Raw genomic sequence first — 23981 nt, 5'->3', positions numbered from 1 at the left:
AATAAGTAATCCCCAAATCTCATTTCAACCTTTCACCTTTGACCTATGGTACAACACTGATTAATCAGTGAAATGCTCCAAAAGCAGGCCACCAGAGAACATTAGCCAGGTAATCAACCTTGGAACACCGAATATCTGTATGTATATTGGTTTCCTCGCAACAATAAAACTTAACAACACAGCCTAGAGACCAGAAATTTGGCATTTTAATTTAAGACCTTTTATATTTCCTTGATAATTGTATGCTTAACGTAAATATCGTCTACTTGTAACATTTGTATTCCCTTTAAACACTTACTCAATTAGTATTTAATAAATTATTGAGCACACAATGAAAAACAAGCTGTTCTTTTTTAAAAACAATTAAAATTTTTATTAATTTGTTTTCATAATAAGGAATCTATGACTATAGTAGTTGCCACTTTAAGTGACCAAAGAAAAACAAAATATATAATTATTTTACATGATCATTACAATTTCATAAAGTTAGCTACAGCATATACATGGTTTGCTACAAACTATATTCCTTTGGCCATATGTCAGCTGTCAATACTAAAAGGTGTTTGGACATGCACCCCTATTAGCAATGAATAAAGGAGAAAATAGGCTAAAATTGCTTATAAATATTTTACATTTTAATGCCCATGTTAACACTATTTTTGTCTCTTGCTATAGTGTACAATTTTTAATACTACAAAATATGTTTTAAACAGTGGTACCTTTTCCTATCTTGATCTTAATTATGCCAAGAAATCATGTTCAAATTTTGAACCAAACATTTTTAGAAAAGCTGCTGAACACCATTTCATGAAAAATAGTGCATATATATACTGTGTGTGCAGTTTCAAAATCTGGCAAAATGATTACAGACCACAATTCTGACATGGAGAAATAAAGAGTATTAAGGATGTAAATGAGGAGAAAAACTAAAACACAGTACATGATAATGAAATGAGCTAAACTTTAAGTAGAAATAAAAATATATTAACAAACTGTGAAAATATTGGTCTAATATTTTTTTGGATTTTGCTTAAAAGTTGGAAATGTCTTTTGTGATGACAGGCAATGGAAACAGTGATCAGGAAGAAATTAATAAACAAGACTGTGAGGGATTCCCAAATAGAATCCAGGTGCCCTGTGAATTAGTTATTGTCTTTTCCTTTTGGCCATATTTTTGGGTTTTGGTTTGCTGTATCAATTAGATGCTGGCAGAAAACAACATCACTAGCTTATTTCCAACATGTGGCCCTGGGTTACTAAAATAAAAAAAAAGTGGAAACTGTTTATTTTAAGAGTGAGTTAAAGCTCTTGGGCCCAATTTGTTCCTGAAGTCACTCTGAGAACATTGCACTGTGTTTTGCTGGAACCGAACCAGGACCTTTTGCATTGATGTGACGGGGTAGTGACGAACATCAGGCTAAGAATGGGAATCTGTCCCCATGGGTTGACTTGCACCCCCACCTCATTTCCGCTCGCTTTCATTTTCTCTTGTACTTTCACACACATCTCATTCCAAGTCAACGTAAGGCATTTTGCTATGGAAATGAAAGAATTAAGCAGGAACCCACAAAGTAAGAGGTTCTTATAATCTAAAACACACACACACACACACAAACCAAAACAGTTTTGCCTGTAAATGACAGAAAAGCACAACATCAAGAACCTTTTTCTATTATTTACTTACAAATATAATATAAAATTAGTAATAAGTTTTACAGGTAGCTGTTAAATTGCCTATTTGTGTGATCTTAAAAAATAGTATTTTAACGATCCTATTATGCATACACCAGAGATCATCTTAACTACAGCAAGGGCGAGAGAGGGCGTTGCCTTAGCTTGGCCATGTGAACAGTGCTCCAGGCAACTCACATTCTGTCTCCTGCGAGTCACTAGCATCCCTCCATTGTAAAGGTAGGAACCGGGACCTGCCCTTAGTTTAATCATCTACACATTGTGTATTGTAGTGAAGTATTTACAGATGAAACTAAACAAGTAGCCTTCAGGCTTCAATAGTGATAGTAAAAGAAGAACGTTTTAATAATACTGAAAAAATCTGTAGGTAGCATTTCCTTTGCAGAGTTCTTAAATGAGAGATTGTAAAGTAATCTTTCAGGACAGCATTCCCAACTTTCTCTGTCTCTCCGTTTGTGACATTTGATCTTATTTGAATGTAAAAAGTTAAATGATTTTCAAAAACTTTTATCTCTCTTTCTGATACTCCCTTATGATCATTGAAATGTTTCTAATGTAAAAAAAAAAATAAAAAAAATACACCAGCTAAACTGCTTAAACATTTTGTATCCAATAATAGTCCAGCCAATGGTGTGACACTATTAATACAAGAAGTTTTTTAAATAGGATTTTTTAAAACTTTAAATTAAGTGATTTAAACTTCATTTAAAAATTTCACTTTACAGTGACACATTTTTCCTTTATATCAGATTCACATTAATTTAAAAATAAATCTCTTTAATAGAAATTCTTAGTGCGCTCAATTTAAATGTAAGTAATGTATGAATATGCTGGAAGTTATTAAGAGCTACATTGAAGTGCTGACTGTAAAAAATTAAGTGCTTTCACAATGAAGCTTTCTTAATTCTCACTGCTTTTCTTTTCATCCTGTAAACAGTTTATAAAATGTCATGTGTAACTATGAGTGTTAAGAAAATAATCACTCTTAAATTTTTACATTGCTTTGTGCAAGCCCACAGTTTGTTTTGTTTTGGCAAATGCCTCATTGTTTTAATGACTTCTGTTTAAAATGAGGAAAATGAAGTTAAGTGAATATTCCTTCTTTTAAGATGAGCTGTATTTATTACTAGAACGGAAGTTGTCATATCCCTGATCGTTAGCTTTGGACTTTAGGCAGGACTGCTTTTCTTCCAGGGACTGTTTTTCTTCAAATGACTGGCACCAGCAGCATAAACATGACTGTACAAAACAAAGACATTCATTATACATTCACATCAGTTACATTGTCACAACTTCTACTCTCTAGGGCTCTGACTTTCTTTGCATGACTTGGAATTCTTGGGCCGCTTTCTTTCCATGCACTCTGATTTTTCCCCTTAAAAACATATAATTACATAAGTAGCATATGATAACTGTTTTTGAAGTAGAAGACACAGAGAAGGAAAAATGTATGTAATTAAAATTCCTCACCTTTTAATTAACACTAAAGGAGAAAGCCACTCTTAATTCTTGATATTTAACTTTGACTACTTGAGAAATACTCTTAATACTTGATAAATATGTAAATCAAGGCTTTTTCCTATGCAAGGAGAAATATCACCACATACACATATACACATGACTGTATATGAGCATGTGCGTGGAAATGTGTGTATAATTAATTTTAATAAAACTATTCTATATGTACTGTTTCATTACCTGCTTTCTCTCACTTGACAGTGTCATAGACGTCTTTCCATATCAATGACCTTAATATTACACTGCCAGTTTTTGCAGCCACATGCTGTTCTCATGTGCCTATTCAATACTGTTACACGATAAGCTTATAAAGTATATAAGTATCTCAGTTTCATTTATCCATTTTTCTTGGATTTTTAAAAATTCAAAACTCTGTTAATTCTGTTTGTTTTCTGAGAATCTTCATATATAAGGAAATGGGAGGTCCACTGTTTTCTGTTCTATAAAATGAGGGAGTTGATCTTAATGAACATTCTCTTCTAAAATCCGAGTTTATGAGTGGGCAAAGAATTTTATAGGCCGCCTTAGAGTTTACAAGGAAGCTAAGCTCTTGGCTTTCCAATGAGGAACTACCAGGGACAAATGGATCATTCCCACAGAAAGGGAAGAAATATTTTTCCATGTTGGATTGCTGAAGGAGCGAGTGGATGGATGGATGAATGTTACGGTGCTTGCAGCCCACCGAGGAGTAACTCAGCATATTCCACGCTAGTAGCACAGCTCTGCTAAGAGGGTGGAAGAGAGGATGTGGGACCTGGATCAATTTCTTTGTTTGACTTGCTGTTCTCTCGTCCATGTGAAAAGGAGACCAATGTAGTTAGACTACAAATTGTGCTGCATAGTCCAAAATGTACCCCAAATGGGATCAGCACATTTAATTCATGTTTAGCTCTTATTTATCATGTGATGTCTGTCAGACATCGGTGCAGGTAATTTTTAAAAGCAATTCTATGAGTGTAACTGATCGGCTGGGGCAGTAAGCGGTTGACTAGGATTTACTAGAAATCAACCAACTATAGTGATTTGTGAGCAAAAGTCATATTTTTAAAAATCGCCCATGGTGTAAAGCAAGGGAAAACTGTAAATATCCTGGAGCTCTCTGGAGAGAGATATTAATAGTTTGGAAGGGATCTATTTGATGCCAGATTAAAAAGACCTTTTTATTTTGGAATACTGTCTTACCTTAAAGCAGTTTTTGAATCTTTTGCTCACCAAATACAGAGCTATGGGATTAATGCAGGAATTCAGGGAGGCCATGTTGATGCCGATGTAGTCCAATACCAACAGAAAGCTGCAAAAAATAACCCAAAACATGCCTGTGAAAAATGTGCTGCTCTGAGCATGTATTCTTTACAGACTTTTGTGTTTTCGTGGAGAAAAAAAATTACCCATATATTCAATGGTTTTGACTTTATTACTGGTCTTTGCTGATAATGATTTCTCTCTCTCTCTCATTCTCTGTCTCTGTCATCCCACACACCCTCCCCCACACCATGCCCAATTCTCTCCTTTAAAAGAAAATTTTATATTTAGAAGTGCTGTGGCTGGCTGAAAAGAAAAGTTCTGCAATGTACAAAGGAGAATTAGACCTGCTATTTTCGAGCATGAGACACACTTCTTTGAACAACTCTGGCTCTCCAGCCCCAGCATTCTCCACAGCTCCTTTTAGTCCCTTCTTTTATGAGAGAAGGGAAGGTAAAAAATCTTAATTATTCCCTAAGGATCAGAAAAATGGTATTCTCTGTTTCTACCTATGAAAAGGATCAGTGAAAAACTCCTGTGTGATATTCATTTACAAAACTATCTCTATTTTACTTTTCTTACCTCAAAAGTTCACATCTATTAGGATCATTCTGGTCATAAAGAGTGAGCTTCAAAATCCTGCTGAGGTGAAGGGGCAGCCAGCACAGGGCAAAGACAAGGACCAGGCAAAACACCGTTTTGGCCACTTCCCGTCTCTGAAATAAAACCATAGTCAGACCCTGAAATGTGGCTCATTATAATCTCAGTGCCCTCCTTTCCCAAAGAGAATATTTAATATTGTTTATAAAAAGTCAGTAGCATTTGTAAAAATGCAGGACACTGAGCTTTAAGTTGAATAATTAACGTCAATTAAAACTAAAATGAGATTCATATTTAAAAAGTAATAGCTTTTTCTAGGTTCCTTAGATTATACAGAATATGCCTAAATAGATAATATAAAATATATCAGAGCAAGGAAAAAGGAGATGTGCTCTAGTATATAGTAATTTTAATTTATCATTATAATATTTTTGTTATTCATAATCATAGTTGTAATCATGAATTAGAAATATTTCTACTTTCTTACCTGCTTTAAGTGATCATTTAAAACAATTTGCATGCCGCTTTTCTTTCTCAACATTTCACAGGTCATCAAGGTATAAAAAAATGCAGTGATGGCCAATGGCAAGCAGAAATAGAAACTAAATAGCCACCAGTCTTTAGCTGTCTTGTAAAACTATGGGGAAGAAAGAATTTCCTCTTTATTTTTTTATTTTTCCATACCATTTATTCCCCCTTTACCCTATCCACTTCCACTCCTCCCTCTCCACGCCTCCCCCACAATCACCACACTATTGTCCACGTCCGTGAGTTCTTTCTCTTTTTAAATCTTTTTCTAAACCCCTCCAACAACCACTCCCTCTAAGCCTCCCATTGCCCCATCAGAGCAGCCTGCCTGCTCTCTATCTATGAGTCTGTGGGAAGAGAGTTTTATGATTAATATTCCTCTCTAAGAAACTTTTATGACAAATGTTAAATTTAAAAAAACCATTACAGAATAATTATTTTCTAAAGTGGATCCATTTTATAAACACTATATAAACTTTATCAGGTCACATCTGAACCAATAATTAAATGCTTATATTAGATAAAACAAACTTTTCCTAAAAGGCATTTCAGTTCTCAAAAGCAATGGGCTATAAATATCCTTTAAAATTTAATCAGTTAGACAAAATTTAAAATATTTGGTAATTTAGGTATTTTTGTCTTCACATAAACTAGTTATCTCTAAGCCATTCTTTGTGTGAAATACCACATCTGAGTATGTAAAGACATCATAGTGTTTAAGGAAAATTTTCACTTTTTAACATGTTTATTTCATGGGAAAAACAGATACAAAAAAGGCCCATGTTAATCATTTAGCTTAGTAATGTATAAATCTAACCAATCAGTTAAAAAGTCAAAGCTGTTTAGGACATATTCCTTTGCTCTTATTCTTTGTTTTTGTTTGTTTGTTTTGTAATTGTTGCTATAGCTGTATCTGTGTAGGAGCAGGATTTAGGTAATTTATCTCGTACACTTTCCCTTTTAACTAATAAGAAACAAGAAACCAGCCATTTCATTCTCAATTTCACATTAATGCCCCTCTTTATTCTTTTTATGATTATAATATATACAATTCATAAAGTTTTGTAGAACTTTCTTATATGGGAAATGCAAAATAATCATTGGTGACCCTTAGGCAGGCCAGGCCCCTTTGCAGTAACTCTGCTTCACCCATTCTGTTGGAAAGAGCTTGTTACACTTAGGACCTATCTTCTGATGACCAGCATTTCCCACCTTTTCCTGTCACCTGACGAAATGTTCTTGAATAAATGGCCAAGGTGAAAACTTCTTTGCAATGTCATCTTTCTCTTTAGAGAGGAGACAGGACCCATCCATACCAGGGCGAATTCTACTTGATCAATCCCTGAACTATCTACTCCCTCTGATGACTGCTATGCTGTCTTAAGCAGAAAATGGAGTAGTTGCCAGTCCTTGTGGGAATTTGCACAGAAAGGCTATAAATTCAGATTGATTTTCTCATGTGGACCTGGTTTATCTGTATCCCTGAGTGCCTGGGGATTCTTGGAGAGGTAGGGCCCCAGCTTCCTGCAGCCTGGGCCATTAGTCACAGTTAACCCTGCAGTCCTGGGACCTACACACTTAATGTATGCCAAGGGCAGTCATAAATCAATAGCTTCCAAGAAGGGGAAATTAGGGGAAAAATAGCTGAATATTTATAAGGCAAGAACAGAAAGGGGAAAAAAATGTAAAATTTACCTGCATGAAGGCTGTTTTCTGAGTGGGATGAAGCAAGCAGATTCGCAGATAACTCCCTTTGTAGTCAGTGGTAATCATTTCAAAACCCACAGCTTCGGGGATAGCCAGAACCACAGAGACCACCCAAATTAAAACAATTTCTACTGCTGTCCATTTTGGAACCCCAATTCCTTTAATTCGACTCCAAGATGCAACGGCTCGATATCTGAAGAGCAAAATAAAATTGTTTGTCAAGCCGGCAGAGCCTGGTTTTATTGAATTCCATAGCTATTTTCCAAGTAACATAGCAATTACTAGTAGTGCTCAGGATATGCCTGACTTATATACGCTCTTACCTGTCAATACTTAGAGCACACAGGCTCAGCACCGTGATTCCCACGGAGGCCTTCTGTATGAAGGGCACCAGCTTACACATCTCAACTCCGAAGGGCCAGTCCTTGGCGAGTAGCTGCATTGAGACATGAAGCTCTATTAGGGAGATTTTTACAAGGCACCCTCTGAGCTGCATTACGTAGTGGAGGGTAATTAACATGCAGAATAAGATAGGATAATAAATTTCAGTTCTTATTCTTTTCTTCATGGACTGCTCCTTTGGAAAGCACCAGTGTTTGACATATGGAACAGGAGAGTGTGCTGGGAGGAGTCTGCTATGCATCTATAGTAGCTCAGGATCAGGTTCTCCACCGTGGGGCCACCTGGGGCCAGCTCCCCTAAAAAATTTGAAGCTGAAGTGCTGAGAATGTCATATACACTGTTATGGAGTCTCCAATGCTCAGGCCATGGCCAAATCAAAATATAGCTTAATTAAAAAGCGGTGATAAATGTTCCTTAGCTAGGAAGAATACAGTACTCCTACGGAGAACTTATTCTTACCTTAGTCAACTTCCTTGACTGCACAGCAACTCAGCCAGAGTAGGCATTGCTGCTCCTTGAACATACTAGGCACACTCCTGCCTTTGAGCTTTACTCTAGATCTTTCCTTATTCTGAAAGACTCTTTCTCCACAGATCTAGAAGGCAAACTCCTTTGCCTCTTCTGGTCTTGCTTAAGTCTCATCTTTTCAACGTGATCTACCCTGATCACACTATTAAGAACAGTAATCAGTCAGGTCTCCCCATCCACCTAACCCTACTCCACTTTCCTTTATATCTATAGTACTTATCAACTCCTATTGCTTATGTAATAACATGTACTTGTTTGTTTTGTTTAGTTTTTGCTGTCTGGCACTTCTAGAATATTTGACAGAATATGGGTTCTGCAACTGCCTAATACAGTTTCTGACACATAACAGATGCTTAATATATATATTCAAGTCCCTAATATATGCAGACACTGGTTATACAGTGAGTAAAAATACATAGTTCCTGCTATTATATATATATATATATATATATATATATATTTTTTTTTTTTTTCTTTTCTTGATCTGACTTCAGACTATGTAACCGTCTATTGTTAAACTCAGTTATTTTCTTTTTTAGGACAACTGGGTGTGCCCCACACTGGTAAATGAATCATTTTAGGTAAACATCTGGATTGAATGTTCATGAGGTTTTGAAAATAAAGAAAAGTATTTGAAACTATGTTTCTTTTTTTATGTTTTAAAAAATAACCTTCTGAAAGTAAAAATTATTTTGAAACACAATTGGGTCCTTCCTTTCTTTCATTAGCAAAAGTTCTTTGTTAAGTGTGTCAAGCTGAGTGATTATTCTATAACTAGAATGGCACCAAAGGCTGAAATGTGTGTCTCAGTATGAATATGAGTTGGAAATCCAACATAGGACCAATTTCATTTATAAGTTTTACATAAAAAAATTGCACTGATACGTAGGACAAATATTGGCAAACTTACCATAAATATGCTTATTCTAGGGTCCTGAAAGCCTACAGGGCCATGTGGCTAATACAGAGGAATGAAGGGGGTTGGAGTAGGAAGGACATTGGTATCAAAAATATAATAGGGAGTGGTGGGGCCTGGAGTAAATCCTGTCTATAAGAAGTAGCTGCTGATAAACATGACATGATTTTTGCCAAAGGACTCCAAATATAAGTATCTCTTAATTTTTAACCCCAAATGGGAATTTTTATATGAAATCCCACAATTTATAAGAGGTGTCAACTAAATAATATTTTTATCTTATTTTATATTTTTATCCTCACCAGAGGATATTTTTCCCATTGCTCTTTCAGAGAGAGGGGAAGGGGGAGAGAGAGAGAGAGAAACATCAGTGTGAGAGAGATACATTGATTGGTTGCCTCCCACTCCTGTGCTGACTGGGGCCGGGGACTGAGCCTGCAACTGAGGTACATGCTGTGGGCCAGAATCCAACCTGAGACCCTTCCGTCCATGGGCCGATGCTACAATCACTGAGCCAAACCGGCTAAGGTGACTAAATCATATTTTTAGAAAAACACTGCCGGATATCATCATTGTATTAACAAAATATATCTGTGGGTGAGACTAGCCTCTATCGTGTGATTTCTGGATTAATCAAGACTCATAACTATGTGCCAGGAACCATTCTGAATACAGGGTGCACATGGTATCAGTGAACAAGGCAAATTCCCTGTTTTCATAGAGCTTACAGTCTAGTGAGGGAGACAGACAAAAAACACATAAATATTTAATATGGTGTCACACAGGGAGTGTCATATTTAGGGAGTGTGGTAGGATTTGGGATGCTTTCTGATAGGCCTCCCATCAAGGTCTATCTGAAGGGGCAACGTTTGAATAAGACCTGACTAAAATAAGAGAGTAAGCCATGCAAAGAGCATTCTAGGCAGAGGAAAGAACTACTGCAAAGGCCCTGAGGTTAAAATAAGCTGGGTGAGCTGAACCGGTAGGAAGGAGTCTACCAAGGCTGCAGCGGAGATGAAGTTGTACAGCAAAGTGTTTGATTTTGTTTTGTTGGGGTTTTTTTTTTCTTGAGGAAAGCCATTGCAAGGTTTTTAAAAGGGAATATAGAGTGATTTTATTCATGTTTTTAAAAAGACCACTTTGGCTGCTCAGTGTAGACTTTAATGCGGGGTTGAGAAACCCAGCTCTGATGAGAGCGTGTGGTGAACTGGACCTTGTGGTGCCCTGGGGCTGTGGAGAATGAGTTGTATTTGAATATATTGAAGGTAGATTTATATATATTTGAAGGTAGAGACACTAGGACTTGTTGATGGGTTGGGTGTCAGATGTGAGGAGTCTGAACCAGCTATGAAGTCGAGATGCTTTGAAAGAGCTGCCAATTGCCCTTGGAAACATAAGAAAAAATAGATCCCAGACGGTTACAAGGACTCTGCCAAACCCAGCTTGGTATATATTACCCAGACAATATTTTGTCTAATCATACTGATTGTCCTTAGATGTATTAGGAAGAAGAAAAAAAAAAAAGCAAGCAAAACGCTTCCCTTCAAAACGTGAAGTCTCATTTCCCTCCCCTTGAACGTGGATTGAACTTAATGATCTGCTTTGAACGAATAGAGTGTGGTGAAAGTGACGATGTGTGACATCTGAGTTCATAAAAGGCATCAGGCTTCTCCCTTGCTCTCTCGGGGTCACTCATTCTGGGAGAGGCAGCTGCCAGGTCAGGAAGACACCCATGCACTTACTTCTATGGAGAGGCCAACATGGCAAGGAACTGAGACCTCCTAAAAACAGCGAGCACCAGTTTGCCTGGTGTGTGAATGAAAAAGATCCTCCAGCCCTAGGCAAACCTTCAGATAGCTTCAACCCTGCCAATATCTTGACTGCACCCCATGAGCGACCGACCCTGAGTGAGTGGCTCCTGAATCCCTGAACCACAGACTTGGTGTAAAGTAATAGATGTTTACTGTTCAAGCCATTCAGTTTTGGACTCACATAGTGTGATTCTAGAGTCTGTAGTGTTTTAAAGAACCTGATCTTAGAAAAAAAAGAATGTTTAGAATTAAAATCAATATTAGTATTTTTAAACCCAGGGCTATGCGTCAAACAACGGTAAAGTATCTAGATACAGAGTAAAATTTTCTTCTAACAACCTAGCTAGTTTATTCACATCATGTCCAAAAGTTTGGATAGTTTCAAGTATTTTAGTGTCTCAAACTATTTCTAAATATGCAAATATTAGTATCACAGAAGTACAGCCAACAGATGGATCAAGATGAATGAGTGCCCAGGCCACTGGGGGGAAAGAAGTCTGGCCAATGAAAACGAGCTCTGCACTGAGTCCAGGCCCTGTTCTGTGGTTACTATTGTTTTTGGCTCAGCCTAGAAACTGGATTATTGCTCTTCATACCACTGGGAGGCCTGCGGCTCAACCTCTGACCCAAGTTATCACAGGGGATAGGGAAACACAAACTGAAAATTATAACAGTTCTCTTCAAGTTCAACACAGAGATAGTCAGAAAGCTAATCATAACTGAGAGATTACAATTTTCTAATCTGCTCTTACAAAAGGAAAGGAGCTACAAAGTAAAGAACAGTAGCCTTTATCAGCTTTCAAGATTTCAGCCTTTCAGGTCTGACTTGAATGGTGCTGGTCCTTAGTGGCCACGAAAGGTGAGGACCCACTGTCACTCCTACTATTTTGTAGTGGGAAGGATGACTTTGACAATCTCTGCCTCTTCCTGATCAAAAGGCTTTGTGGAGACGCTGAGAAAAGTCTGATAGCCTATGGCAGTAATCATGCCTACTACGGATGCTCATCTCTCTCTTAGTGGCCTCCTCCATCAAGAAAATCTGAGCAATTTAATGCTTGGAGCTTATTTAAAATGCAAAGACAACCATCTCTTGTTTAATGGTAAACAAAGCCCTGGATGAGGGAACAGCTGTGAAGTTAAAAAAAAAAAATCACTCTCAATCAAGATGCCTTCTTTAAATTTGGTTAAAAAATGTTCTTACGGATTTTTATAATTCCTGGGAATTATTTCACTAATTAGTGACAAAAATAATGACATCCAACACTTATAATTTGAAGTCCAACAATATAGCTTTCCTAATGTGGAAGAAATTGATTTTCTTTATTGCAAGAAGAAACAACTATAATTTTATTTATTTGTTTATTTATTTATGTTTAATCCTTACCGAGGACATTTTTTCCCATCAATCTCTAGAGAGAGTAGAAGGGAGGGAGGGAGAGGGAAGGAATGGAAAAAGAGAGAGAGAAACATCAATCGGCCGCCTCCCTCATGAGCCCCAACTGGGCTGAGGATGGAACCTGCAACCCAGTATGTGCCCTTGACTGGGAATCGAACACATAACCCTTCAGTGCAGGCTGATGTTCTAACCATTGAGCCACACCAGGCAGGGCCAACTATAACTTTAAATTGGCAATGACATTTTCATTCTTTATGTGTTTTTTTTCTTGTTTTTGTTTGTTTGTTTGTTTTTTAATTTACCCCATTAAATTAGGTATCTTAAGGGTAAGGTGTGCATTCTGAAGACAAATCAAGCATGTAATAAGAGAAGTCTCTTCGATTGAAAAAAGAATCTTAGAGCTTGATATTGTTTCTAGGTTCCTGCTACATGGAATACATTTTTAGGTCTTGTTTAAAATTAAGTTTGAATATCTATTACCTATCATTTAGCAAACGTGAGCCAGTTAGGAAATACTCCCATAACTGATGCTGGTTTGTACATCATGATGGCTCATCCAAGGGAGAGCTTTGTTACTTTGAGTCCTATAAGCAGTGTGGCACCCATTTGACAAGTGATAGCCTGTGCTTGTGCTGACCCTTCCCCCAGGCTTATGCTGCTTCCCTAGCACATTTTTTGTATGAATAAACACAAATAAATAATCACTAGTTTGAAAAAGACATGACCCTAATGATTATAAGGTTTCTGTTCAAGGATGACTGTGATTTCATAACTTTAGGTTGGAACAGCTGTTTAAGAAAGGAGAAACAGACAACAGAATCCAAATAAATTATTTTTAAATTACATTATACAATTATTTTTAGATAATAAAGTTTGGGGTTTTGGTTTTTGGTTTATTTATTTAGTTTCTAAAAGAATAAATAGCATGAACAGGAAATAAATATCCTTTCTTTAAGTGTATTGTTAAGTGAGTCTTACAAAATCTCTCCACGTGGGGGATTTACATTTTTCTCTTCTCCTTTTAATTAAAAAATACACTCTTGAGAAATTAAATGAAGAAAGCCCTATAATACACACCACTCTTAATGCCCAAAGGAATCAAGCCCCATAAAGTCTGGAAATTCCAAAGTTAACCATCTTATACTAACAAAGGTTCATTAGCCTCATTAACTGTATATGCCATTTTCTTTAATTTATTTTTTTTAATTACGAGTAAACACTGAGTTTTAACTGCTTATTTGCTTCAGAATATTCTACTACATTTTTAATGCCTAGCACAGTGCCTGGCATACAGTGGCTACTCATTTAAATGCTTGTTGAGTAACAGGTGAATGAATGAGTGAATGGATGAATGAATGAATTTGATAAGAAAACAGAAATCTTATAAAACTTTTGTCATGTTTTTCAGTTCTCATATTTGAAACAAGTCCTTTAGAGAATTGAGATAACTTTGGATTTATTTTTTGTCTCATCTAGTTCATGTCCCCCTCCCCCCCCTTTAAGATGGTCAGGTTTTCTTGACACACAGAGCCAGGGCCTTAAGTGCGAAGGTTGGCTGTTCTAATTGTTGGAGTTCTGCCTTCCAAGCAGTCTGGTCAAGGTCAAAAGCAAAAATTTCTCTTCCACCCTCTCCCTCCTACTCAAACCTGCCAAGGAAATGACTGATACAAAACAGAACCCACTGCTTCTCACTGTCTAATGGGATTCTAGGAGGAGCTTTAGTTGTAAATTTGATGGAAATGGATGCAGCAAGCATAGAGCACCGGTAGGAGATGATCATTTAAGAGGGTAGGTGAGCACCGTATTAATGGACTACTTTGCCAGATTGCTCTTTGTTCCATCTCATGATGAACTGTGAACATTTGTTTCAAATGACTGGTATTATGTTTTCACAGCAAGAGTCAAAAGAAGGAAATAATGGAGTGGTTGTGTTTCGCAGCTTTGGAAAAGGGTGTATTCTTCTGTTTTTAAATCTCTATTTCCTGAAGCAGATAAGAGTTTTTCTGCATTTGAATTAGCATTTTAATAACATAGGACACCTCTCATTCAAGGATTTCCAAGTCAGAGTTCCTTCTTTTTGTATTCTTACCTACAGAGAGAATTAAGGGAAGCTGCTGGTCAAGCGCATAGAAAATATTTTCTTGACATACATTTTACCAGTGCCCTAGGGTCAAATATCAGTTACAAATTCCATCCTGCATCCATTAAAATGCACTTAATCACTTACAAATTAGGCCATGTGGGTTAGAAGTATGTGGGTCAGTTTATCTCCCAGGAGTTCCACTTAAGTAGGCCAGAATGTGAACAGTGAGTGTCCCCTGGAGTTGTGCAAGACAGAGGCTCTCTCCCTAGAAATCTCCTGCATGTACACCCACAAAACAGAGGGTTTTCCACTACTTGGGAAACATTTTTATTACTTGCTGAAACAGAATGATGACTCCATGAATATGAACTAAGTTTTCTTGAAACAAAATCACTAAAAGAAGCAAAGAGATAGAAAAAAGATAAAAAATAAATGTCATGGGAGAAATTTAAGTTCACTTTTAATATATTTCCCTACCAGTGTTACAATGAAATTCATTCCCAGGTCTGTAACAGGTAAATAAATAGAAGGACCACTATTCTCCTATTATCTGAATTAAAATATACATCCACGCTTTGTGTTTTAAAAAGTTTGTTGACACATTATGAGTTTTGAAAAGGTTCACCTAAGGGCATTAAGAAATACTGTTTACAAACCTAGCTTATTGTTACAGTCACTTATTTGTGCTGACTCTTCTGAGGATCACCGTGACGAAGAAACTACCTGATGGCCACATGGCTCAGAAAGAGACTCAAACTTAATGAATTCAACAAACCTTATTAACTAATTTTATGTCTTACTTAAACTTGATTCTAGTCAGAGAATACCTACGGGACACTGGTAAGCTACTAAGATCAAACATTTGATTGCTATAGAATCCAAAATCCCTTTAAAAGAACCTGAAAACACTGAGTGAGGGGAAAGAAGACAGTGTGCAATTTAAACATCCATAGCAAGGTTTCCTCCCTTCTGGAAACTACGATGGAGCTAAAGAGGAGAGAAGTAGAGAGGGGCCACAAGGCAGGAGGCAGGAGTCTGGCTGTGAGTTTCAGGGGCAGAGAACTGCTTGAGTAACGCTTCAGTCAACTTTGCTAATAAACTTCTGACTCAAGAATGATCCTCTTACTCAATTCTACCACCACATTTTGGCTATTTTCTTGTTTCATTACATTTTCACCAGTGGATCTATAGGGAAAGAAAAAGAGTAAATCTCTAAAATAAAAGCACTGAAAAGAAGTCTAAAATTAGAGAAGTTGTTGGCAAAGGTATAACCATACACCACACTCAGCTATCTTCCAAACATAACCAACCTCTTTTTAACTTTGTCAAGTACTGAAAGCGAATGTTTCACATCATAAATTACATCTTGAATCTTATTTCAGCTCAGGCTTTATCTGTCAACACCCTTTAAAGCACTTAATCACTTATTAGCATTTGACATGTTTCTTTAAAAACAGTCAACTATAGCATATTAGCCACACAGAGATAACCTTATATGGTTTTCTTTGTGAGTTGAAGAGCATGGTGTCTTGGCCCTGAAACCACAGGGTCTTGGCTATGACGGCCTCTTGCACAGCTATGGAAATATCTTCAATCTTGAACGACTCATTTAAAATGAACAAAGAAAAAAATGTAAAGCCTCTGGTACGTAAACCTTACCATGTTGAAAGAAATATTTCCTCAACATTTTAAGAGGCTTGGATTTATGAAGCGACCAAGCTGTAGATCAAAGGCAGACCCAAGAAGTACCACGGAGTTAACTAAGGAAACTTTCATCGCCCAAGGCCAAGTGCTTGCCACCCATTTTGTCACGGGAATCCACGTGGGAAGCAGTAAATTGGGAAGATGAAGTCTTGAGTTTCTGGGTTATCTGAATTCTGTTCTACACTTATTGACCTGTTCTACACTTATGACCAATATTATGAGAAAAAGGGAGCAAACTTCCCCTTCTTTTTCATCTGAACAGTTATAAAAATATAAATTAGAGAAATCCCACTCCCATTACATTTTATGTAGAGCATCTTCTGTCAACCAGCCCTTAACTTGTATTGACTGTTGCAGGCACTATGCTGGGAAGGTGGGATTGTTAGTTTTGTCAATTGAATTGAGATCATTCAAAGTAACAATCTTCCTTTTCACTACTATGTTTTAAAAGCTAATGCTTTAAGTGTGCTTAATTGGTGCTCCTTAATTTTTTTCTGCTTTAAATAAGTGAATCTCAAAGGTATCAAGGTTCCATTTTGGGTTCAAAATTCATCTGCTACTGAAGCATCTCAAAATAGTAATAAAATATTAGCCAATTATCTCACTTACTTAACTAGAAGTGGCAACAGTGTTATCCTGGAAGAAATTAGACTCCCGTACCCAATGATGTCATTGCTTCTGTTTACTTACTGGAAATTTATAACTTTAAAAGTTAAATTTGATGTTGTTCCATTAACTTTTACTTCTAACTAATGAAACTAGTTAGTTATACACAACCTTGATAAGTACAAGTAGTCTAAGGTCAAATAGTGAGAAAGGTGACTTTCCTCAGAAAGATAGTTTGGATTATGTTGCAAGCAGAAAATATCTGATTACCTGACAAGGTCATTTGACTCAAAACTCATTTGTGGGTTCAGTGAAGCAATTCCACATTTTGACATGCTAGCATTTTAATGTTAGATGTACCCCTTCCTAAACTAGTTAAATGTTAAAGATCAGCAGTTTTCCTTCTCAGAGTTATGAAGGCAGCCTCTTGCTTCTAATAGTAGCCTACAAAGTCTTAACAGCAAAGCCATCTAAGGCACTCCAGCAGGTCACCAGCCTAATTTTCAAAACACTATCCTCTACCACTGAACAGCTAATTAATTCAGATCCTTATCAAACTAATGTCCATATCAACATTTGCCTTATCAGTTTATAAGCAGATTTGTTTTCAAAAGCAATTGCTTACATGTAAAGGAAACTATATTTGAGAATTAACTACATTAACTCAATTATCCATACAAATAGAGCACATAGTGAAATTGTTAAACAAAATCCATAAATAATTTAAAAACTCATTGTTTGATCAAGAAATTTTAACTTCCTGAGAAGTTGAAACAAAGTTAAAAAAATTTTAACTTTAACTTGCAACCAAGGCTTGTTGAATATCACTATTAAACCAAATGGAGACAAATCAACTAACCAACTAACCAACAATATAAAGACTTTCACAGTGTCCATAAGTGCACCCAGCTCTTTTGCTTCCAACACAGCTTTGACATTGGTGCTAATTTAGTAGTTAGACTCTCACAGGCAACAAACATCTAGATTACCTACCCCATTCATTGTAGTCTGTACAGGAAGGACACAAATAAGTGGCTTGTGAATAAAAGATGAATTCTCTCATCAAAGACTTAAGCCCTGGCTTTTGGGTCAAGTACATATATATAGACCATGCAAATACTGGTGTGTGTGTGTGTGTGTGTGTGTGTATGTGTATACATATGTATATATCTTTATCTCAATACATGTATATCTCTATGGAGATGTTATATAAAATAGTGATTCAAACTAAGAATATAACAACTTTGGAGCACAATATGGCAATATGTATCAGAATTACAAATGGACACATCCTTTGAAACAGTAATTCTAGTCCTAGAAATTTACCCTTCAGGTAGAGTCACACATGTGTGCAAAGCCAAATGTACAAAGACGCTATTTGTAGTCATGTCTATAATGACAAAGCTGAAAGAAATTCCTAAATAAATTTCCATTCTTATTCATACACATGCACACACACACACGCGCGCACACACACACACCAATTTATTTGTTTATTATGTGCCAAGCACTGTAGCAACTTATATTTACCTATCTACTTATGTATCTAATATATATATATATATATATATATATATATATATATATATATATATATATGTTTAATTAAATATTCTCTTTGGATGACTGCAGTTTTCATTTTTCATCTGAATGGTCTTATGCAATATAGTGTGTAGCAGCCCTGGTGTGTGCTGCTGAAAGGATAAATAAAGCTTTTATTTTCAGCATATTTACATGAATATCCGAAGCCCTTCAACAGCTTCAGTTTACTGAATGTCCTACAGCACCTCTCTGGCCTTCAGCACAGGGTTTCCTCCCCGACACAGGAGACCTGGTGAGAGGACGGATTCTACCTCCAAGTTTCCAGACTCCTAGTTCTTTGAGGGAATCAAGGCAGGGCAGAGCTATTTCCTAAGGGTTGCCAGCCCCTCACAGCAGCACCTCCCTGTGATGTCGTGTCCCATTCTATAGCAGTATCAAGAACTGTGGCTGCCAGCAAGATCTATGACATTTTGTGGTTTGTCTACTTTATTGAACTCTATATTTATTCAACTTCAGATTAATGGAATAGATTCACATTGACATTTCTGGGCCCCTGGGTGTGCCAACAAATGGATTTGGGGATTCTATGAACCCCAGGAAATTGTGAGAGTGTGCATATATATGTAAATTATAATATATTATATATTAATTATAATATATATTATATATAATATACACACATTATATATAACATATTACTTATATATAATATAATTAACAGGATTCTCAAAGACAATTGTAACATCTCATAAAAAAGAAAATTAGAAATCACTGGTTTAGAGATTCAAGTCTCCACTTATGGATACATTTAAATGGCATTCATAATTCATTTAAATTAGTTTCTGTGAAGTAGAACACCTGACTACCCTGAAATTCTCAATGCATTTTTAAAAACATACTTATATGGTGTCATAATCATTTAGCACATTGAATGGCTCTTAACTAGTCCTGGATTAGGTGTTTTGGTAAATAAAGCCCTTGCTAAATAGCTATTATCAATATTATACACTACAGACCACCTGAAGGGGATTTTAGGATACACACTTTAGACCATCAGAAGGAGATTTCAGGAGATAGAAATCCTCAGATGACTCAAATTAAGACAGAAAATGCTTGTCGAGCATCCTGCTGTGTGGAAGTATGCCACAATTCCACCAGTGCTCTCCAGTGTGACCACAGCAACACTCCAAGTTGGAGAAATGTGTGTGTCTCTGAGCTCGCTCAGTACAGGTGAATGAGGACCACAGGTCCTAGGGCTAGATGGCTGGTTCACTTTCTAGTACTGTGACTGGTCAAGTGACTTCACTTCTGCAACATGTGATAAGATGGGGGGGTGAGCACATGTTTTGCTGCAGTGATTTAATGAAATAAACGAAGTACCTAGTGCATAATAAATGGTAGCCATTATTATTATATTGCGCCTCAAATAACACCTAGTTGTACATACAAGTATACTTTGTATACTTGACTATACAAATCAACTAAAGGCTACCATGTAGGATTCAATGATGGCAAACATAGTGACAGAACCTAATTCTTTGTGATGGATTTGTTTATGACCAATATAGATGACTAGATGGCCAGATTTGTAATGACTCATTTGCTTATTTCAGAAGTAAAAACACAGCTGTAGCAGACTAAGTGGCTTCAGGCAAAAGGATGCATCTCTAGGGAAATCATGAAGGTATTTGAAATGAAAGTAAAATCTATGTGCCCCCTTGGGAGTTGAATATTCTCCGGCTTATTAAATGTAATAATTTGACAAGAGGGAGAAAGTAGGCTGGTCCTGGAAGAGCAAACTTACATCTTGCCTGAAAGCAGCACACTGAAGGAAAATGTTCTCAACTCCAGCTTCCATACAGCCCTTCAGCTGCTGGGTGACTTAGAGACATTTCTAGCTGGGCTGGATGTGTGGGGTTTCCTGGGATTTCCCTAAACTGACTTTTTACAAAATTCTGTGCAAGCCTAGCAAAACTAGATGTAATCTCCCTTTTGAGAAGGATCTTATTTCACATATTTCAAATTTTCTCGCAAAACCTTGCACTCTGAAGTTTCTGAAGTTCATTTTGATGAATTGAATTGAAGTTCCTCTGACAAATTGGAGTGGTAGGACTTGGTCTATGGGACTCCTTCAGAAATAAATGGGTCACTTCTGGCCCAAATGGGACTGTGACTGTATTTAAGGGGCCCATTTCAGCCTGTGCTTCTCCCAGAAAACTGTCAAAGTTCAAAAACACTAGTTGTCATGCAGAATTTTAGAATTTCTTTTATTTATCTTTATTTCTGGGAGTATTTCCTTCTAGGGCCTGGATTGCAATCTGATTCCTATCTCTATACCTCAGAAGTTTCTAGAATTTGCTTAAAATATGGCTATTTGGATTAGGATTTTCAGAAATTCATGAAGGGCAACTTAAAGGCATGTCTGATGATAATTTCTCCTGCCACAAGATCAAAGCACCCCTTACAAGTCTTTCTCAACACTACATCCCATTTTTTTCCTCTGGTACTGAGTCCAGGACTAGCCTTAGGCAAATCTGCAAAACACATTTCCATTCCCTTACACTTTGGTTCTGTTTTTATGTGCCACTATCTATTGCTAATCATGATGGGAAAGAAATTTTATATATTTGCACAGTCCTTTAAAATTTTCCAGCTCTTTCACTTAGGCTATTTTTCTTAACATTAAAAAGACCCCAGGAAGTGGGCATGAGTAGCCTTATTGTAGAGTTGAGGAAACTGAGGCCCAGTGATGTCTGGATGTGTTCAGAGTTCCAAAGCTGCCTGGAATTAAGTAGTGTGGGGGTTTATGTCCTGACCTAGCTCTTCATGCCTAATTCCTCTGATGCCCATGGTGATCACTTACTAATGTTAGCTACTGAAACCATTCTTTACAGACTTTAAGTTGAGTGCCCTTGGTCTGGTCCATGAAGTAATCAGTAGGATGCAGCTATCACTTTGGAACCTGACAGATAAGCCTGATTCCTGCCTCCAACTCTTACTCATTGTGAAAACTGAACATCCTATTAATCATTTGTAAAATGAGGTAATATTTACTTGTGGACTGTCAGAAGGAACAAAGGAGTGCCACATTTATCCCAGTGCTTGGCCCACTGCAGGCATCCAATAAAAAGTAGGAATAGTACAGTCACTCACAGCAGAGGAACTGTGTTCTACTCACCAGTCTAGGTTTCTTTCTTCTAGCCCATTTGTTTCCTAAAAACAGATTCCAGCCCCTCTACTTTCAAGGTCCTCCAAGAAACCGCTTCCCAAGGTGCGTGTGCATGTGAATGAGTCACTTATGAATCTTAAGATGCAGGTTTGATTTTGTAAGTTTGGGGTGGACTTGCAGTTCTAACAGGCTCTCAGGTGATATCAATCCTGCTTTTGGACCACATTTTGAGCAGAGAGAATGTACCTGGTGAGCTGGACTTAGAGACAAGATTCTTCAGGACCTGTGGTTCTCAAACTTCACAGTTCATCCTAATTACATGGAGGGCTTTTAAAATAAAATTAAAAAATATTGTGTCCCACCCCAAAGCAGGTCTGAGGTGGGGTCATAAAATGTAATTTCTAACCTGTTCCCAAGTAATGTTGATGCTGCTGGTCTGGGGACTTAATTATTCTAAGCTTATCAGGGGGTACTGAAGACCAGAAGGAAATTTTGTTCCAGTGTTTACTGATTTTCAGGAGGGGATGAATCTTCTTGAATAAGCTCCCTCCAAAGACTTTCCCATCACCTGCTCCCTAATCGGTCACCCTCCCCTCGTGAAATTAGCAGGGGCCCTTTACCTTGTAGACATTGATGGGGATGTCAATGATGATATGCAGCAGGTCTCCCAGAGCCAGGCTGGCTATCAGGATATTAGGGCCATTTCGCATGCACTTGTTCTTGTAAATAATTCTCAGCAGTGTGGAGTTTCCGATGATGCCCAGCACGAACACCAGGCAGGACACCACGGTGTTGATGTACTTGAAAGTCTCTTTGATTTCGATGGATCCTTCGCACAGGGGAGGGGAGAGAGCGTGAGGCGGGGCTCCAGCGGGATTCCCTGCCTTACGCGTCTTAGGAGGCGCGGACGACCACGGCGAGCTGGCGTTGGACCTGGCGGGCCAGGAGGTCTTAGGAGGGGGCGTCATTATCTCTCCGGTCCCCAGAAGTGGCGGAGTGGCCCCAGTCAGTGGGGATCCCCTCTCTTGTCCCTTGACCCCCGCCACACCACTGGCAAGGATCAGGGCCACCAGGGCGTGTCCGCACAGGCTTGGCGGCGGCTGCATAGTGCTACCTGCTGGGCGGGGGCGTCGGGTGGCCGCTCCGCAGCTTTCAAAGTCTGGAGATCAGCAGGGGGAGGAGGACAGGACGCCTGGGTCAGCCACCTCAGCCGCGCCTCTGCAAACCGCTAGCTCGGGGCGCAGCCGCGCCCCTGCTATCCGCGCGCAAAAGTAACTCAAGTTTGCGCGCCCGTGGAAAGCCGCCCGGTGGGACCCGCCTGCGTCGGCCGACTGTCCTTCCAGAACCAGCTTTCCCGGTAGTTTGGTGGTTTTTCTCCCCTGCGTCACCCACCCCCCACCCCTCAGGGGTGAATGACTCGCGGCGGGGCGGGGCGTTCTGGAAGGGGCGTGCGGGGGGGGGGGGGGCGGTGTCCGAGGCTCCTCGCGGAGTTCCTCGGTGGACCTTCTGGCTGAGGACACGCGGCCGTTAGGGAACCGAGGCGCCGAGGGGCCACGGGCCTGTGCCAGTCTCTGCAGTTTGCTCCGCAGGGAACCCCGGTACCCTGTCCGTGAAAGCCATCGCTCCTCCTGGTGGGCGAAAGCCAGGTTCCCCAACACCCGCAGGAGTGCGCGGGCTGACTCGGAAAATCTCAAGGATTTCTCAACTCCGTCCGACTTGGGAAGATTATCAGCACTGATTTGTAAGCCTGTGTCCGCTCCAAGTGGCTTCAGACACACTCCCTCCTTTACCCCAACCTCAATTCGCGTTCTATACGTGCGTTTTTAAACATTATACACACACACACACACACACACACACATATTCCCAAACTAATAATCCAAGCTGAAGCCCCAGGCCAAGGTTTAATCACTGATTTTAATTAGCCACCAAACCGCAATGTTTACCTCGCTGAGGGACGCACCGCGCGCCGAGCGACGGGCGGGGGCCTCCTTTCCCGACGCGCGGGGCTGGCGGCGCGGTTCCCGCCGCTCCCGGAGCGCAGCGCGCGTCCCTGCAGCAGCGGCGGGTCTGGCTCTGGGCAACGGCGGAGGGGGTGCCAGACCGACTTGCCTTCCCAGTCTACTCGGGGTCTTTGCTGCCCCTAGACAAGCACTTTTATTCACTCGTGCCGTCCTCATCAATCCCCCGCAGCCTCTCCCCGCGCCCTCGGAGCGCGCCGCCGCCTTGCCCCTTGGGCTGCGCCTGGACCGCATCAGCAAGAGCCGCCGCCGGAGCGGGAAGCCCGCGGCCTGCGGAGACGCGGCCCGGGAGGCGGTGTGTTGGCCGTAGCTCTGAGCTTTTCAAACCAGGAGCCTGACCCCGAGGCAGGTTTCTACGCAGCCCGTGACGCGCGCGGGCTCCACGCCGGGACCGGGCTCTGTACGGAACTTGTTATGCCTCCCGGGACCTTTCTTTCCATGCAATACCCCGCGTGATGTCTGAGACCTGGCTGGCTTGGGGGCGCTGCTCTTTGCTCTGTTTTTGTTTTGTTCTTA

General features: G+C 39.1%; 1 protein-coding gene across 1 annotated transcript; it reads right to left on the bottom strand.

Annotated features, from left to right (window-relative positions):
* Window positions 1–1660: 1660 nt before the first annotated feature.
* On the bottom strand, window positions 1661–22791 carry EDNRB (endothelin receptor type B). Its single transcript, XM_016216478.2, has 7 exons — window positions 22065–22791; window positions 7611–7723; window positions 7276–7480; window positions 5540–5689; window positions 5035–5168; window positions 4393–4501; window positions 1661–2931 (listed from the first exon to the last, which is right to left on the bottom strand). Exons 1-7 carry the CDS (start codon window positions 22548–22550, stop codon window positions 2797–2799), a joined length of 1332 nt encoding a protein of 443 aa, XP_016071964.1. The 5' UTR covers window positions 22551–22791; the 3' UTR covers window positions 1661–2796.
* Window positions 22792–23981: the final 1190 nt, after the last annotated feature.

Source organism: Miniopterus natalensis, chromosome 2, assembly GCF_054644295.1.
Source record: "Miniopterus natalensis isolate mMinNat1 chromosome 2, mMinNat1.hap1, whole genome shotgun sequence".
In the NCBI taxonomy this organism is placed as follows: Eukaryota; Metazoa; Chordata; class Mammalia; order Chiroptera; family Miniopteridae; genus Miniopterus; species Miniopterus natalensis.
This window is presented reverse-complemented; position numbering and strand designations above follow the sequence as displayed.